Source organism: Erpetoichthys calabaricus, chromosome 4 (genome assembly GCF_900747795.2).
Source record: "Erpetoichthys calabaricus chromosome 4, fErpCal1.3, whole genome shotgun sequence".
Taxonomy (NCBI): domain Eukaryota; kingdom Metazoa; phylum Chordata; class Cladistia; order Polypteriformes; family Polypteridae; genus Erpetoichthys; species Erpetoichthys calabaricus.
Window position 1 is genome coordinate 55,830,115 of NC_041397.2, and position 20,288 is coordinate 55,850,402.

General features: G+C 37.1%; 1 protein-coding gene across 3 annotated transcripts in view; it reads left to right on the top strand.

Moving 5' to 3' along the window:
* The window catches only part of flt1 (fms related receptor tyrosine kinase 1), a 170,924-nt gene that overhangs the window by 140,208 nt on the left and 10,428 nt on the right, over positions 1-20,288 (top strand). For all 3 annotated transcript variants that reach the window (XM_051926511.1, XM_028799484.2, XM_051926512.1), the window contains 4 exons: positions 2,629-2,740; positions 4,272-4,371; positions 18,375-18,480; positions 20,066-20,208. In XM_051926511.1, coding sequence (XP_051782471.1) covers positions 2,629-2,740; positions 4,272-4,371; positions 18,375-18,480; positions 20,066-20,208 — 461 coding nt within the window. The remainder of the gene's footprint in view (positions 1-2,628; positions 2,741-4,271; positions 4,372-18,374; positions 18,481-20,065; positions 20,209-20,288) is intronic.

Consider the following 20,288-nt stretch of genomic DNA (forward strand, 5'->3'; position numbering starts at 1 on the left):
AACATTGTTATCAGCAGGTCAATGGTAGTGCATGCAGTGATATATTTGTCTTTTACTTTCCAATTCATATTAAATAATGTACACGTGAAATCCATATCTGAACAGTATAAAACAAATGCTTACGAATAAACAAGTCACAAATGCCATCCTCTCTCAGCCATACTAGCACAATAATAACACATCAGAAAAAAATAAAAAGAACACATTTCACCACTGCAAAATAAACAACCATTATACTAAAGTGTGCCTTCCACATCATTTACTTACATGAAGGTTAAGCACATGACCTGTTTTACCCTACAGAGGCAAGATACTTGGGGTCAATGACTACCCACAAATTAATCGAAGTCGACATACAATAAGGTGGCACCCATTAAAGTCCTTTATTGCTGATGGACCATTGACACATGCTTTACAATTAATCAAAGCACAAAGTACCCTCAGTCAATGCACAGGCTACCTCGGTGGGATGGTATGCATGCAGACACTAACCTTTGTAAACTGATTAGGGCAATGTAATTCTCATCAATCGCTAGGCAGAACATCATTGAAAGTGCCACCATCATTTGAGTCAATCATAGTAGCATGTCTGTCAAAACTTCTCCACATTAAATTAATTTGGTAGTTTTTGTGCAAGAGAATTAGAATTTAATTGGAATTTAAAGAGGAAAATATTTAGGTCTTTCAGATAAACACTTGCAGTTTGCTATAGTGACTAATGTGGTAAACATCTTGTTTTATTCCTCACTACTCAAGAGGATTCAAGTACAATCGACCAAATAAACAAGTGCAAAATGTAAGCATATTCATCTAATTAGCAGTTATTAAAGGTCTTGAAAGAGTATGCTCAATAACAGACTATTGACAGCTCTAGTGCCATGTGCAGGAATGGTGTGATACTTCTGAATGGCTCGGATTCCAAGCCTTCTTATATGGGCTGGGTTTGGTAGGTGGGTATATTAAGGCGTTTGCTTTCAGGATTTTGTTTTTTGTTTCATGTACAGTTCCATGTGAAATCCAGCATCTGCTTACAAATCCCATTCTAACAGGGCTTGTAAAGAAGATTATCACTGTGCTTGCAGTTCCCTACATAATTTTGCGTTTGTCTTTGCATTATTTAAAACCACTATTCTGTGACCTATCCAACACATTTTAATAGTATTACCACCGAATCTGCCCTGGGTATGTCAAACATTTTTGAAAAAACAAACAGTAAAAATATATGTTTTCATTTTAAGATGAATACATTATTGCAGATTCAAATTTTCTTTTTTTTTGTTTCTGATTAAATCTGTATCTAAAGACACTGTTTAAATGAACATCAAATCTTGATATGCTCACATATACTCAAAAAGAAAAAACACTTCACAGATGTATTTACTTTGTCACCTAACAGTACCTGCAGGCATCTACTAACATTGAACAAACATTCCATTAGGTGTACAGTTCTCTCTGGAGTGGCATGTTGGGCTGAATGGCCTCTTCTCTTGTAGCCTGTTCTTATGTTCTCCTTGTGACTGTAAACTAAGTTACATAATATCTCTTTAACCACACCAGAATTACTGAAGCTAAAACTTATATAAAATAAACTAGGAATGTCTTTATGAAATGAAAACTAAACAGTTAAAGTAAAATGAAAGCATGAGGACTAAAACAAAAACTGAATTTCCAAGTAAGAGCAGAAATAATATAGGAATAGAAACTTATATAGAAAGGCAAACCTATAATAACCTTGATTATCCATCCATCCATTTTCCAACCCGCTGAATCCGAACACAGGGTCACGGGGGTCTGCTGGAGCCAATCCCAGCCAACACAGGGCACAAGGCAGGAACCAATCCCGGGCAGGGTGCCAACCCACCGCAGGACACACACAAACACACCCACCCACCAAGCACACACTAGGGCCAATTTAGAATCGCCAATCGACCTAACCTGCATGTCTTTGGACTGTGGGAGGAAACCGGAGCGCCCGGAGGAAACCCACGCAGACACGGGGAGAACATGCAAACTCCACGCAGGGAGGACCTGGGAAGCGAACCCAGGTCTCCTAACTGCGAGACAGCAGCGCTACCACTGCGCCACCGTGCCGCCCAACCTTGATTATACCACATTCAATTGTTTTTTTAATTACTTGTTTCATTTGTAAAATGTGTTTGTGTGTTCAGGCATGTAAGCCATTATGCGTTTATTAAGTTGACATATCCCACACCTTGGCGATGGCTACAGCTTGGTTATTTACTGGATATTCAAAGCTCCTGAAAGATGCACAAAATCTGTACTTCTGGAATGGTGTGCTCCTTTTTCACAAGCCCACCAAGCAGAACTGCCTCGGCACTCCACTAAGTGCTGTCCCTCCTCTTTTCAGAGTTAGACAGAAACATATGTGGACTAGGAATTGTGTGATGGATGGATGGGCAAACAAAGTTTATTTTAATGTGTTGTTTATCATTGTAAATACTCTGCTAAAAAGTAAATGCAAACTGTTATAGTCTGATAAAACTTCTTGGTATACTGGATAAAATATGTCCCATTTTTGTTGCTCAATTTGTTTAATTACGTTTAATTAATGGCATGTAATTTTTTTTTTCTTGTCGCGTAACCCTGAATCATGTTTTTGTTTTCCAGGCCAGGCTTCCTTTAAAATGGATGGCTCCTGAATCCATTTTTGATAAAGTCTATACAACTCAAAGTGATGTTTGGTCCTATGGGGTTTTACTTTGGGAAATATTCTCACTAGGTGAGTTTAGTTTCTGCTGTCAACATCAGTTGTAAAATTTCTTTAAATGTACATTTTTACCATGTCTATTGTTATAAAGGTACAAAATTGCACATATAGCCTGACAGAACTTTTATTTATTTAAAAATATTTTAAGAAATGTTAAACAAATAGATTTTGGCCAACAGTATAGAAAACAAAATGTTCTGCTAAAAAACAAAAAATTCAGTCTGAGGACACTAGATGCAAGTTCTTAGGCATCATCCATTAGAAAGTATGTTCGAAATACCTGCCTAAGTGATTTTACAGAGATGCAGACTGTAAACAATAGAAGTCATAATGCCACAGGGAAAAACGTTTGAAGTCTTTTATTGGGTATTTAGTCTGCTAGAGAAGTAACGGAAACTAGAAATAGTATGATGAATATAAGGGAAATTGTCTTTTTTACATAATTGTATCCTTTTAAAGCTATTTTCTGCTCTTTCCACTCATTTTAGTTTATTTTCTTTTTAATACCCATCAATACACAATTAACATCACTAACTGGAATACTTCTATTTTAAGGTCATCATTGCTCTGGTTCATAACTTATTAATTGTACTGATGATTCGACTAGGAATATTTGACTTATGAGTTTGCAGCAGGCTTCACGTCACAGTTTATATCCTGGTTTCCGATGTCAGCTAACAGGAAAAATAACCTGTCTGTGTTCACGTAGTACATGTGCATTTTTTTCTTGTGGTACAGCTCATACTTCCTGTTCCTTTGTTTATAGTACCTTTCCCAATAATTTACAAGATCCACCTCTTGGTACTTTCGTCAGTTCTCCACTTAATATTCAACTCAGGAAGCAGCTTATCTCCCAATCTAATTTCATAGTTCATTCATCTACAGATTTAAGTGAGATATACTGTGTAAAACATGTAATTAATATGCAGTAGTATGTACAAGATATCTGACCCCATGATATGTAAATCAACCAATATTTTCCTGCAAAGTGCTTTACTTTGTGGTCTGACCTACTTGTCATGTTTTGGCCCTAGTGTTTTTTGTCTTTAATAAATACTCTCATACATACTTTCATATATAATTTACCTAATTGTTAAGGCCCTGTAGCTCTCAAGAGCCTCATCATGCACTTTGCATTTTAACTTGATCATATAGTATGCACTGGATTTCAGAATCATGGTACTAAACTGTACTAACTACATCCATGTCATTCTTAACTAACCTTTTCTTTGACATGTTACATCACCCGCAGCAAGTAAGGCCTAACTGAAGAATTCAAGTCTTACTCACACCAAACTAAGTATTGGGTAAGCTGTCATTAAATTTTATACCTACAGTTATACACATCCTTGAAGCATACCTTGTGCTGTGTTTTCTTCTTTTGTAAATACTGTAAAGACATAAAATGCTAACATTCATTTTTAAGAATGTGTCCACTCTGTTCATATAATTTTTTGTAATAATCCTTTAAATGTTTAGCAAAATTTATTTGCCATTTTATGTGTGTTCTGTTATGTTCTAATGTATATTTGATTTCATTTAGGGGCATCTCCTTATCCAGGCCTCCAGATTGATGAAGATTTCTGTAACAGACTGAAAGAAGGCACAAGAATGCGAGCTCCTGAATATGCTACACCAGAAGTGTAAGCGCTCTAACATTTGGTAGAAAGCCATTAGCAACATTCATTGTATGCTGATAATTTGTTTGTTTTCCTGGAGAATAACACTGCCCACTTCACAAAGCGATATGTACAGTATATACACTATCAGTCAAAAGTTTTAGAATGCCTCAGTTTAATCAGTTTAACTGCAGTTAATGACCTAAAATGATGAAAAGGTAACCAGTAAACTGCCAGAGGTTTAAATTTAAAGTTTAGTTTAGAAAAAAATGAAAAAAGATAATATCAGTCCTTCTTCAGAGAACAACTACAGACGTTGTGTAGCAATTAAAGTAAATGAAGCCTTGCAAGTTGAAGCAAACAATTTGCACAGGTGTCCTGACATCTGTTGATTACTTGTAAACTTTCTGTCTGTCTTAAAGCAGAGTTGGAGCAGACTGTGTTACTACACCCTCTGAAGTACTACTTGGACAATATTCCAGTGATAATGGCAAGAAAACATCAATAGTATTATTACCCTGAGAGGTGTAGGCCTTTCATTAAGAGAACTTGTAATATATACAGTATATAAATTGCTCAAAAAATTAAAGGAACACTTTGAAAACACATCAGATCTCAGTGGAAAAAAAATCCTGCTAGATATCTATACTGATATGGACTGGGTAATGTCTTAGGAACGAAAGGATGCCACATCATTTGATGGAAACGAAAATGATCAACCTACAGAGGGCTGAATTCTAAGACAGCCCAAAAATCAAAGTGAAAAAATGATGTGGCAGGCTAGTCCATTTTGCCGAAATTTCATGGCAGCAACTCAAAATCGTACTCAGTAGTTTGTATGGCCCCCAGGTGCTTGTATGCCTGACAACGTTGGGGCATGCTGCTAATGAGATGACAGATGGTGTCCTGGGGGATCTCCTCCCAGATCTGCACCGGAGCATCACTGAGCTCCTAGACAGTCTGAGGTGCAACCTGGTGACGTCAGGTGGACCGAAAAATAATGTCCCAGAGGTGTTCTATTGGATTTTGGTCAGGCGAGTGTGGGGGCCAGTCAAAGGTATCAATTCCTTCATCCTCCAGGAACTGCCTACATACTCTCACCACATGAGGCCGGGCATTGTCATACACCAGCAGGAACCCTGGACCTACTGCACCAGCATAGGGTCTGACAATGGGTCCAAGGATTTCATCCCAATACCTAATGGCAGTCAAGGTGCCGTTGTCTAGCCTGTAGAGGTCTGTGCGTCCCTCCATGGATATGCCTCCCCAGACCATCTGGTATTCTGTGGAAAATGCCAATCGAGCTCCACAGTATTGGGCAGTGAGCACAGGGCCCACTAGAGAACGTCAGGCCCTCAGGCCACCTTCATGAAATCTGTTTCTGATTGTTTGGTCAGAGACTTTCACACCAGTGGCCTGCTGGAGGTCATTTTGTAGGGCTCTGGCAGTGCTCATCCTGTTCCTCCTTGCCCATAGGAGCAGATACCGGTCCTACTGATGGGTTAAGGACCTTCTATGCCCCTTCCAGCTCTCCTAGAGTAACTGCCTGTCTCCTGGAATCTCCTCCAAGACTTTGAGACTGTGCTGGGACACACAGCAAACCTTCTGGCAATGGCAGATATTGATGTGCCATTCTGGAGAAGTTGGACTACCTGTGCAACCTCTGTAGGGTCCAGGTATCGCCTCATGCTACCAGTAGTGACACTGACCGTAGCCAAATGCAAAACTAGTGAAAAAACAGTCAGAAAAGACGAGGAGGGAAAAATGTCAGTGGCCTCTTCCTGTTAAACTATTCCTGTTCTGGGGGTCGTCTCATTGTTGCCCCTCTAGTGCACCTGTTGTTAATTTCAATAACACCAGAGCAGCTGAAACTGAATAACGACCCCGTCTGCTACTTAACTGACCAGATCGATATGCCTGAAGTTTCATTGACTTGATGCTATACTCTGATTATAAAGTGTTCCTTTAATTTTTTTGAGCAGTACAGTATATAAAAATATGTATATATTTAATTTGGAAAGGTTCTCAAATTTGCTTTTCTTTTTCCCTTTATAAAGTGAATGCAGTACCTGCATTTCTATAACAAGACTGATAAAATGTATATTTTTAAAAAATTTATAAATGTTGAAAAGTATAATTACTGAGGACACACATTTTTTTTTTTAATTTGTTAATGAATTGTATCATTAGTTGTTTTACCTCCTTAACAGGTAGGTATGTGAAAAAAGACTTGGACTATGGAACTGCTACCTCGGGCTTCACTTATAGCACCTGTTTTGCTTTGTTTTCATGCTAGCACACATAGAGAAAGCTCATTTATAAGAAGGATACAAACTTGATCCATCTAAAATATGCCAGAGGAAATGTCTCCTAGTGCTTGGACATTGTTGTTTTCTTCTACAGAGTCCAACTGAAAATGTAACGTGAACTCTATAAGAAATCTAGCTATCTTTTCTTGTTTCCCATTAATATGTAAGGTTTACAACATGTTATCTAGTAATAATGAAGATATATAGTATGTAACACCTCCAAACTTTACCAATTTATTATAAGCATGTACCCCTTCATGATCAAAGTCAACACTGGGAACATGACGTTTTAATTAGAATCTCTCATAATGAATGGTAGTTAACAATCAACAAGATAAAACTCTGTTTCTAGGTAATGAACAGTGACAGATTTACTCAGCTCTTCTCACTAGTTTCTCACCAATCTCTTTTGAATGTTTCTTAAAGGCTTGAGAGAAAACTGGTGAGAAGAGGAAGCCTCACCCAAAATAATTTCCCTAAGAGGTGTGCCTGCTTTAAGCAGTTTAAAATAGGGACCCAATGTGAAGCAATGTCAATTAAATTGTTAAACGTTCTCACTATATTGGCAGATAATTTTGCTTGATTCTAATACCTTTTTCTTGTTTTAACAAGAAAAACAAGAAAAAAGTATTAGAATCAAGCAAAATTATCTGCCAATATAGTGAGAACGTTTAACTTGTTAACTTGTTAAATTTTCTAAAAATGAGATTATATATCTTACACATACAAATCTACTCAAGTCAGTTATTCTTAAAATAAAAAAAAACAAGATCTATTATTTCTTTTCAAGATTGCCTGGCTTGTTAAGATTTCATTTTTTGCAGTGTAGTAGTTGTTTCCGATTAGTTGCTATCAGGCAAAAAATAAATAAATAAATGTACAGACTGTTGCATATCCCACCCAACTGATGTAGAGCCTGAATATATCTTGTGTAGCTCCTAGCCACTTCCTCACAAACATTCCTTACACTGAGCTTGCTGAAGGATATGCTTTTCTGTGTAGTCTTAAGGCTCATTGATACCAGATTTAATCTTAATATATGTACTATTAATAAGACCAATCAAATTTGGAAACCCACAAATTTTAGGAAAACCTTCTTTGACAGTCTGCAGGCCACATTATGTACAATTACAAGATGTTAGGTTTGTTTTTTGATGGTGTGAGATGCACAAAACAAACATGAGCAGATAGTCCTGTCAGCATTTTATCATAACATCCACATGTTCTCCTTACAGGCCAAAAAATACTCGGATATTATTTTCGATTTACCAGCTTGTAATAATTGTATAAATTATTTCAGTTAAGTTTATCTGTAAAATATTATACACTATGATTCAGTGGTTGCCAGGGCACTGTAAACACTTGTAACTGAGCAATTTACTGAGGAAGTTCTCATTCCTAGTGCATCTCCCGTGATATTCTGAGAAAAAGCAACTTAAGAGTAACCAGGACTTGCACTTCTTCCATGGTCAGGGTGCACTACTGTACTCTTTTCCTTTAAGCAAAGGGTTGAATTGTAAATGTTCTGCTTCAATAATAATATATTTTTTACTATTTCCTCCTCATTTAGACTGTAAATATATTTTTCAGTAGTTCATTGTCTTTCATTTGCTTCTGGGTGTGCCTTTGTTACTAGAGAGAGAATATTTTGGTGTTTTAAGAATGTGGCATGTAATGAGGTGTTCATTTCCTGTCTGCAGACATAATGAGATTCATTTAGACTGAACCATTCAAGAGCTTCTCAACATCAAACTGTCATGCACAAATGAGAGCCTCAAACGCTCCTCTCACCAGTGTAAGGAATCTGAAAAACTGGGCCAAACTCTTAATCCTTTGGTATACTGTAAAGGATCTTGTTATTAATTTTAAAAATGTTAAACTGAACACATGTATCTTGATTAAAATTATTCAAAAGATATCCAGGTCAAGAACTGAACTGTGAATGATGTCATAAAGTATCAGGTTTGATATGTTTTGGGAATGCCTTACACGCAATACATCCCGGAGGAAACCCACGCAGACACAGGGAGAACATTCAAACTCCACACAGGGAGGACCCGGGAAGTGAACCCAGAGCTCCTTACTGCGAGTCAGCAGCGCTACCCACTGCGCCACCGTGCTGCCCACACGTAATACATATTGGGTGAAAATCTTTGTTGTTTTTGTCAGATAGTTTTGAACTCACATTTACTCCACATCCTCCAACAGCACTTTTTGCAGTAACATCAAATAAGGCAACATTCTGTATTTGAAACATCTCTTGCAATATCTTAAACTACTGTACATTGTTTGTTTGTAGTTTATCTTACTTATTTGGGAGAATTCTAACACACTCTACAGTATATAATTACAGTTACATTAGAAGAATAAAAATAAAAGGAACCGTTTAAAGCTTTTTCAGAACTTGTCAGTATTATCATAATATTTTCCTCAAATAAACAATATATAAAAATTTCTCTGTTCTCGCAGCTGTCCTAACTGGGTAGGAAATCGGTTTTGAGATTGATGTGAAACATAAATATACGGGATGTAGCCTGTCTATGAAATAACTCGTGTTAAACTTGGGTCCCATTACTGCTCCTCTGTTGGCTGGACCTGTAAATCTTACTCTGGTACTATGAAATTTGCAATTACCAATACACTTAGGGCATGAATATCTTAAAATAGAGTAATCACATCATACACATATGCAATATTTAAACAAAAGTCATGTCACCTTGTACTTGTGATTGGCATTGGCCATTTTTTGTTACACATAAGCACTTCGGAGTGAGAAAACAGAAGTCATCAGCTCACTTTCTGTGTTGGTGCTGATGCTCACTTGAAAAGCAGAAAAAATGTATTAATATGTTGTCATTTTATAAAGTAAATCTGAAATTTATGACCAGACAACTTTGTTTTCTATTTTTCATTCCAGACCAAATGCAGGCTAAATGAAGCGTCACTACCAACTCCAACCCACAGCACCCGATCCAGTACCTCTGCTCTAGTTAATTAAGAGCACAAACAGCACATTATTTAAAGCGTACAACAGACTAAAATAAAAGTAAACGCCCTAACAAAGATTTAATATTACATCTTGCCTGAAGAAGGGGCCCGAGTTGCCTCGAAAGCTTGCATATTGTAATCTGTTTTAGTTAACCAATAAAAGGAGTCATTTTGCTTGACTTCTTACTACATCCATAATGGCTAACATGGTAGAACACCCTAGTACTACAGCTACACCAATTAAGAAAAGGAAAAACAATAAGATGCATTATGGGTGGTACAGTCCATAACACTGTCGCCACACAGCTCCAGAAGACGTGGGTTGAACTCTTAGCACGGTCATTGTCTGCTAGGACCAAGCTCTTCCCATGTCGGTGTGTTTTTCCTCTGGGTACTCCAGTTTCCCATTCACCTCCCAAGGGCATACTGTACACGTTAAGTTAGTTAGATGCTGACTTGTGCTGTTTACTTTAGGCTTTTGAGACGTACTGTATTCATTGGCTCCAAGTCAGTCTCAAATTGGATTGAGAGGGCTCAATAAATGCACAAATAGTTGGAACATCCAGTGTATGAAAATATTCTTAATTTCAATCAATATTCTTATTTAATGAAATGATAAAAAGAAAAAAGGGGTAGGAATAATAATGTAAAATTATTACATTCACAATGATGATTACATTCATAAATGCTCATTTAATTCAAAAACTCAACTTGAAGCAGTAATTGTGCTCCATTTACTGTGCATTACTGTGAGTCCGAACAGCAAAAGTTACAAAGTAAGCTGCTGCTCAAAAATGATTCAGTCTTTCAAGTCTTTTTCCTACAGACAGAACAGCTCAGGTGTTATTAGCTGCAAGGGTCTTTACTCAACTGTGGACCCCATTTTCTGGCTCATTACAACTTGCACAAATTTAAAATACATTTGCAAATTAAATGATATGATAGCATAATTTAACATAATTTAACACAGTGGTTCTCAATCTGTGGGGTGGGCCCCCGCGAAGTAACAAAAAGGGGCACGCGAAGATGTGAAAAAAAGAAAACGAATTGAAAATATGAAAAATACATCTATTGAAACCAAAACAAATTAACTTAAATTACATTCTGATACTAGAAAAATAAATATAGAGTTAGATAAATGTTAATAAAAGTTAAGTAGGTACTGTATAATAAAATATGCATCTATGATATATCATTAAATAAAAAAGAACAAATTGGTATTAGTGGGCTCCTTTCAAAAAAACGTTAGGGGGGCCGCGATTAAAACTGTTATGAAAACTCGGGTCGCAAATACTTAAAGGTTGAGAAGCTCTGATTTAACACATATTGTACCATGAGCTCAGTGTCATGCAAAGTGTCATAGATGTTCTTTTATTGAGTTTCAATAACAAGAGCAAACCCATAATTAAGTTTAACTGAAAACAATACACAATGATGAATGGAAATTAAAATAATAAGTACACAATGTTTTCTAAGAATTTTTAAAGAACATTATGAACGAGACAGTTTTAAAAACCAAGCAAAGTTTGAAGACGAAGTTGCAATACAAAGGCTGCTTGGTGACAACTTGCGGTGCCTGGACTTGTAAGCATCCACCCTGCATTACTGAAATGTAGAAGCAGAATTTCAAATGCCATTCACCTATAGAAAGAAACAAAAAGGAAGCTGTCAGAAGTTAACTTCAATGTTTTATTTCAGTGCATTGCACCCAGGGTGTGAATGTGACAAAACCTCCATATTTATGCTGTAAAACTGCAAAGCTATGGTGATAGGAGGGGGCTCTTGTGGCCACCCTCAACCCTTGAAATAGCATCAAGGAGTTTACAAGTTTACAAACACATTGATTTTACTAACAGTTAACACAAATGGGGAGAGAAAACCAGAACAAAAAAAAGAAAAGAACACTTTAACTTGCCCATTGCTAAGTGCCACCAAAGCGCTGCCTTTCACACCTCACATCTCTCTTGCTAAACTCTTATCTTCCTCAATGTGACTTGGTTGCCTTAGAATTATGTATTTTATAGAACATAACAAATAATACGGAATCCAGGAAGTTCTTTGAACAGCTTTACTGAATTTGTTTCGTAACGGTAAGCAGTAGTACGTATGAAGGGCAATACAGTTTCTACAATTCCTCCCACATCTGAAATGTACAAATGTTACATTAACTGGCAACTCTAAGTCAGCTCTTAATGACTGAATGTACGTACACATGTGTATCATGCTAAGCACGGGTGTCTCATTCATGCCTTGGGAGGTTCATGTCTGACATGCAGTGGTTCTTCAATAGACTCTGACTTGGTGTGACTATAAGCTAAATTAAATGGGTTTAGGAATGAGTATTAAATGTACCCATGCGTGCATATATATATATATATATATATATATATATATATATATATATATATATATATATATATATATATATATATGCACTGTAAAGAGAAAAATTTTAGCTTAAGACATAGAGAAGTACATGTAGCAAAATTTTGTGGTGAGGTGTACCACATACTAAGGATCAGAAGCCTGTACCAGTTCAAAGCTGTTCAAATGCGCTTTTAGGAAAGTGACACGCTTACATTGACTGAAAAGGAGAGACTACGAGAGACTAACTAAGCACCTCAGTGAGCAAAGTCGGTTGTCCGTCACACCTTACCGCTGTGGGAAAAGAGAAATGGCAAAGGAGTGCGGTGAGTAGCCAACTTAAATAAGAGGATATAGGGGTTTAGTAAAGTCCCAGGAGATGAATGTTAAAAACTTGAAGCACTTCCCGGAGAGAGTACATCCATGAGAGGGAGAGAGAGCATGGCAGCATAGTCGCCAGCTGATGCTGCACTTAGCACGTCAGTACCAGGAGGCAGAGAAGCACAGCATGGGCAGCATTCCTGCATGCCCTGAGTACAAAAATGTTAAGATGTCGATGGGGATTGGGCTCCACAATCCCCGATGACATATAAAACCAGAGGATGGACACTAGAGCTCGTCTTTTTCTTTCTTGACCTGGGTAAGTGTCTGGCAGCCATATTGTGAAGGGGACAGGTGAGGAAAAAGGCAAAACCCTTGAGTAGTGAAAAGGGGGCTTTGACATTGTGTTGGTTTTTAGTGTTCTGAGTTATTTTTCCTCCATGAATATTTATTTGTATCCAAGGAGCAAAGGGAAGGATAATTTTTTTTTTTTGGTTTTTGTATATTACATTTTTTTTTGTACAGTTGCATTTTTTTTTACCACTTATCTGATTTTGTTAATAGAAGAAAGGGAGGAGGACTGTTCATTTCTTTTGTTGTTTGAATTTCATTTATGCACCTTTTTTACGTTTTATGGAATCAACTGTAAATAAAGAACACTTATTTTTTCATCACTTATATTATTATTATTATTATTATTATATTATGTTTTTCAACCCTGTTACCATCAATCCAGATGGTTCATGAACTACAAGGCCACAGAGTGTTCCATGGTGCCAACTCCTACTACATGAGGTCTCACAAATCTGTATAAAACATATCAGATATTGTTAAATAGTTAAGACAAAAAAGGATGAACTCTTGATATACAAGCATTAGGAACAACTAAAGTTGTTGGGGTGATATATGGTGGCTTTGTGGTTAGGGCTTTCTGTTTCACAGATCTGATATCCTGGGTTCAAACCATCTACCTGTCTGTGTAGAGCCCACTCATTCTCCCTGCATCTGCATGACGGTATTCCACTTTTCCTGCCACTTCTTAAAGACATGCCTTGCAGCTTTTGATTGGTTCTGTATCACTGTGCTTGAGTCTGGACACCCAGGGCCACCAGTTTTTAATTCTGGACATCCAAATTACAGATTTACAAAGCCTGGTGGACTACCAGATGTCTTGGATCCTTGGTATAGGCAATTTTTTCATTCTTCATGTAAGATCTTAACCTGGGTATTGCTTTAAAGACGGCTGCTTATAATGCACTGACTAGCATACATACACTCGCTAGTAAGAAATATAGCAAAATAGTGCAGCAAGTCTATAAAGCAAGCAAGAGAAACAATACCATTAGGTTTAAAGCAACAGGGACAGAGACGGAAAGAAAGCCAAAAGTTAATCACATCCTTGTTGTTTACCATAATATAAAGTAAAAATCTACACATATTTTGTTACCGTATATATGAAAAAAGAGGAGCAGAGCACAGTGAATGGTTCACAAAACCAGCTATAAGTGAAATGAATCAATTACACAAAGCAGTTTGACAAAAATAAATGGAAAATAACTTTTCAAATACTGGAAGAACTTTTTCAGTGGATTAAATGCGGAGGATATTCCACAAACTAGTGATGACTGCGGGAAGGGGGCAGCATCACAACCAGATCAGAGAGTGTGCCACGCTCTATGTAGACAGCATCAAGAAAATACATATAAAAACAATTCTGTTTTCAAGCAAAATAAATTTTAGGATTAAAAAGATGTGAAAGCACACATTAGACTTTACTACATGACTCAGCCTGCAACATCTAATAAATGCCGATGCAGTGCAGAGACATTTCATGAAATGCACAACATGGAAACTAAAATATTCACAGATGTGGCAGGTAACTTTGGAACTGCCAGGGCTTACTGCCGCTGAGCCGATGACCTAAAATATTCAAAAGCTTGTTGATCACATATGATGGTGTAAATGTCCAAACAATGCTTCTGACACACATTTTTAATTATTCAGCCTTAAGAAATGGAAATTAGACTTTCAAAGTCAGAGGCTCTTGTTTTACGAGGTCACAGGAAGGAATCTCATAAGAAATAACCAGTTCATTGATATGTTCTCTAGGCTCCCAACTGGAAGTTGTAACACTGCTTGTTACTATTAACTCAAACACTGTGTGTGAGTGTCAACATGCTTTGTCAGACCTAAACCGCATCTTCACTAACACGAGGACCTTCTTAAGGGTGCACGCGTGACAAATTTTAATGGAGCTGTATACACAGATCCACACACTGCACCTCAGAATAAAGCACAAAGCAGAACTGATGTTTTTGACAGAGAAACTAATCTGTGTGGTCTACATTATGTCTAAAAATGTCATTTGAGAATACAATATGAGTATAGCGTTTTAGTTCACTTTTGTGTACATTGGAAAACCACCACACATTAACATGACATAATCCTTTAAAAGTTAGCTGTTTACTAACATATGCTCTTCCAAGAAGCCGATTGTGTTTATATTAAGGCAGAAGATGGAGTACCATCCACTAATGTATAACAACTCTTTACAGATAAAGCCCAGCATATCCATTTATGTATTATATATATAGCATTTTACTGTATTAATTACTATAAATTACTGCAATAATTTAGATACCTTACACAAATAAACCTGCATGCCTTTATGATGCAGGGAGATGCCAAAGAACTCAGAGAAGAAAACACAGAAAGGGGGAGAACCGGCAAACTCCACAGGTCACCCCATCTATGCTGATTTTTTTGCAAATCTATTTTTTTTGGTGAAATCTTCAATTCTGCTGATTTCATATTAAAATCAAGCTCTTTTGAATTAAACTTTTAGTTTAGTATTTTTTAATATTTCTGTCCTTTGGATTTGTAGGACAATTTAAAAGAGAAAAATGCATCTAATCAAAGTGACATTTTTTAAAAAAGAGAACCAGGTAACAGTTTCACAATCTCAGTCTGCACAGAGGCGAATGTTTGTTTTGCTGAAATGCCAGAAATAGCTGTTTTAAAAGCCGCCTATTTGTGTGTATTTTCTTTTTGTTTCCTCTGTTGAAATGTGCTAATAGCAGTGAGGCATTGCTGTGGCATATCATGACAAACTGAAATCATTAAATTTAGAAAGATTTATTTAAGCACAACAGTTGCTGGGTGACCATGTTGCTGAATGAAGGCTGATAAAGTTGTGAAAATATTTGTTTTTTCAGAGCTTTAAAATAACTGTTTTCACATAGTATATTAACACCAACATCCTATATCTCTGTTGCCAAAAGAATTTGCATATTATTAGCTGGAATATATTTTAGTTTACCAGGACGGGCTGAAAAAGCGGAGTTAACTTAATGTGAAATGAATTATGTTAAGTGAAGTTTTCATTCCCCAAGTCAAAGTCAAAGTGAACTTTATTGTCATCTCAACCATATACAAGTATACAGACAGACGAAATTGTGAAGCTCAGGGTCCACAGTGTAACAACATGAAGTGCAAATAATAAATTAAAAATAGAATTAAAGTTAAAACACAAACAAGGCAAGACATTGTGCAAAGACAAGACAAAGAAGTAGCAGCAATATTGACGTGTAGTTAGCAATATGAACATTGATGCAATGTATGGTATTTGCAATCTACTGTAGATACTAATAATATAGTCAATAGATATGTAGTATAATAAATAAATAATAGATATAGATAATACAGAAATTATCAGTGTATGATAATAGTTGTTTAAGACATGTCAGAATGTTTCTGGTCATATTGGCAGAATATTAGAACATTTTATGCCTATGAAAAATAAACCTTGTAAAATTGTGAATAAGGAGAATTGGGGGCGGCACGGTGGTGCAGTGGTAGCGCTGCTGCCTCGCAGTTAGGGACCTGGGTTCGCTTCCCGGGTCCTCCCTGCGTGGAGTTTGCATGTTCTCCCCGTGTCTGCGTGGGTTTCCTCTGGGTACTCCGGTTTCCTCCCACAGTCCTAAGACATGCTGGTTAGGTCGATTGGCGATGCTAAATTGGCCCTAGTGTGTGCTTGGTGTGCGGGTGTTTGTGTGTGTGTCCTGCAGTGGGTTGGCACCCTGCCCGGGATTGGTTCCCTGCCTTGCGCCCAGTGTTGGCTGGGATTGGCTCCAGCAGACCCCCGTGACCCTGTGTTCGGATTCAGTGGGTTGGAAAATGGATGGATGGATGGATGGAGAATTGGTCGCTAAACTGGTAGGTTCACCAGACTTTTTTCCAGAGTGAAAGTGAGATCACCTGAAAGTGTTTATAGTGTCCACCATTGCTGTAGCGTCTGAGTTTACCTTCATTATTTACTGAACACACATCAGTTATACAGGAGAAGATGACCTGGCCCTTTCATTAACTGACCAGGCTTCTGTACTCGGCACGTCTGCCATTGAACAAATACAGCGGTTTACTGCCAGGTCCGGATGACCAAGAACAATATTTATTACTTCTGGTAGAGACACTGCAGTAGTATGGAGTTTCTGACATTTGCACTATTACAGCTGGCTTAACTTTACTGTTTCTTTTAAGAGCAAACATTTATTTTTAGTTGATCTTAATGGCATGCAGTTGTATGCTAAAAGCAAAAAGCAGCTATTTACTTTTCTCTTATTTATTTCTGCCCTTCAACTAAAGGTGGCATGGTGGCTTTTGCTGCTTTCTCACAGCTCCAGAGGCCTGGGTTCAGATCCAGCTGGGCACTGCCATATGGACGCTATATGTCCTCTCTCCTTGTTTTTGGAAAGTTCTCAGTAAGGACCAATAAAGTCCCTAACTATTGAACAGCCAGTGTAATATGATTGAAGATTTATAAGTGTAGCCATCCCACTGCTGCCTCGGATTTTGGACTCTAAATGAAGTGTTAGGACTTTCAGCACTCCAAAATCAATAAAGGACAGCAGTATTTGTTTGGGTGCAGACAGTGTTATTGGTCTGGTAGTTGCATTGCCTTTCTCTGGTTTCAGTCCCACAGTCCATGCACAAGATTTCAGGTCAAGTGGAGATTTCGAACTGAGGCAGATGTGTGCATGTGAACAGCTTTATTTCTGTGCATCATGTAATAATCTACTGTGCCATCCAGGGTTTTTTCCTGCCTTATACCAGGTGCTGCAGTGATAGGCACCATCTTCCTTTCACCCTGAATTGCAAATGAGCTTTCATATACAGTACATCACATATTGAGTTCTTTTTTTTTCACTGTCATTTTTAATCTTTGTTCCTGTAGTTCATTATCAGTATTAAAAGGTGGTGCCTTCTTCAGGGGGGTTCCTTCCACAGCCCAGACACATACCTTTAGGTTGATTGTTGCCCTTTGTGTGTTCATCTTTGTGTCCTAATACAGACAGTGTTCTGGTCCAGTATGGGTTCCTCTTTTAATTCCTTTGCTTCTTATTGAGCCTAAAATGGATAAGTGAGTACCAAAAATGGATGAAGTATGGCAGATAAATCACCAAATAAAGCCTTCACATAACAACTGAATAAGTGAAATCTTTATTTTTAAAAATCTGTTTTTCTTCATTTAGTGCTATTTTGCTCATAAGGATATGATAATCTTTTTCCTGTGATTCTGAAGTAATTCAGTGTTGCTTCCTGCTTTGTGCCCAAGGCTACTGCTCACAAGAGCCTATAATAGCAAAGATCCGCTTTAGATAATTCATAGATGGATCAAATGCTTTCTTTTTCAAATATAGATGTTGGATGATTTTGCATATAAAATAAACAAAATAAGCATTACAATATATTATGTGTTAAATTGTAACCTATAATTACAGTCTGGTGGAGAAAAAAGTTAACATTAACAAAATTTTCAACAAACAAAAATCAACAAGTACTAATAACGCTGTTTTCATTTTCTGAGGTAGTCTTTTTGATCTAAATTTTCTATTTGGAGGTTTGGGAAGTTTGTACATTGCAGGCCGTATTGTCTTCTTTATGTCAATGATCAATATTAACATCAATCAATAGTAACGGCGTCACAGTGGTCAGGGAAAAAAATGCATAAAATCAAACCATGTTTTTCTCATTCCATTTCCGCAGTTATAGAACTATGCTGGCATGCTGGGAAAATGACCCGAAAGAGCGTCCAACCTTCTCTGAACTAGTGAAACAGTTAGGGGACTTACTTCAAGCAAATGTTCAGCAGGTATGGAAAAATCAGAATTGTTTTGCAGTCACACATAAACACCCATGGGTCATCTTGTAGCCTGAGAGAGACACCTTAGCAAAGGAATAAATCAGAAACAAATCTTCAAAAGCTGTCTTGTTACTGTGCTTGATATTGAAATTAGGTGGATATTTTGAAAGCCTTATTTAAAATATAGCTGTCTGTTTTTCCTTTATACTTGCTTATATTTAGTTATGCGTTTTCAACTAAGAAACCTGCAGAAAATAAGGGAAAAAAAACTTCCATATGTGTTTAGTTTACTTATACTATTTCTGAACTGCATGTATTTCATCATTGCAAGGTACGCTGTACTGTGCACTCTAAATAACTAAACGCAGTATACAGTATACAATATATTTTGCCTTATACACTACTTTAATCCTTTTGTTTACAGTAACTTCCACTTATGGTTCTTCAAATGTTTAGTGATAGCCCACTTATGAAGTTGATGATGGAATATGAGAACTAGATGAGGTGCAGATCTGATAAGCTCAACTAAATTCAAATGTTAGTTTGGAGAACCCAAACTAGGTGGTTAGCAAAAGTGATGCAGGTGGAGCCATATAAACTATAAAGTTCTTTTTTTTTTTTGTTAAAATTGAATTCGGTGTTTCTGAAGAAGGCTTTGTTAAAAGAGCATATGTTTATTGGGAAAGGTTTGCCACAGGCTGCCAAAAACAAATTAAAATTGTACATTGCTATTTTTTTCTTTCTCTTACACATAATGCACAACTACACACAAGGCAAAGAGTCTTCTCAATACAAAATATTGACAAAATATTTTCTATTAAACCTCTCTTAGATATAAAATACTTTCTAATTGTGGTTTTCTATAAATCTAAATCTATAAATACAGTATCTAATCCAAAATAATTTTGTCTTCCTTAATTTCTTTTGAGTCGCGCAGGGTCATGACTCGCCACTGAGAAAGGGTCACGCACAGTTTGCAAAGTGTCTTCGAATGGGTCGTCGCGGACAGTTTAAGCAAATGACATTGCTCTGCTGTGACTATCGGCAGAGGTTTGCAAAGGGGGTCCAACCCGATATGACTGGCAGTTGTGATTAAGTCTTGAAGATACAAAGAAGGCCAAGATTGGACTGCAAAAAAAAAAAAAAGTTTAAGAAACGCCGGTGTATAGTAATGACATCAAGAAACACCAAGTGACTTAGGAGAGAATAATGCGAAAAAAAAATGATTTACTCTTCATTGAAATAAAACTGCAGTAAAGATGGTGCACTACTCTCCCCACCCTCAGAACTTTTAAAGTCATTTTTCATTAATGTTTATTAAACCTTTAAATATAATAAAATGTGTGTTCCTTTTGAAACTAGAATAGTGTCTCAGTAATTTCTGTATTCAGTCTGACCTTGTTGGAATTACTGGCATGTCCTCCTCACCAGCTGTGAGCCTTGGATTTAGGACTCTAACCTGGCATGAAAACCACTAAGTAGGAACTCTTTGCTCTGGGGTTTAAAACTACAGTGACAGTTTTGGGAGTGTAAAACTTGAAATGTCTTTAAATTTTTGAATTTGTTTAAACTTAAGTGTTAATATATGTTTCAGGATGGAAAAGACTACATCCCCTTGAACACCATTTTGAAGCCGATGCATACTACTGGGTGTACAAACTCTTTCTCATCAGAACGCTCATTAACAGAAGAGACCATGGATGCAATATCCAGCTGTGAAACATCACAAAGCTTCGGGTAAGATGCATCAATATTCATCATTTCTACTAAATGTACAGAAACGTCTGGTGATTGCAAATGGGAGGGTCTGCTAACAT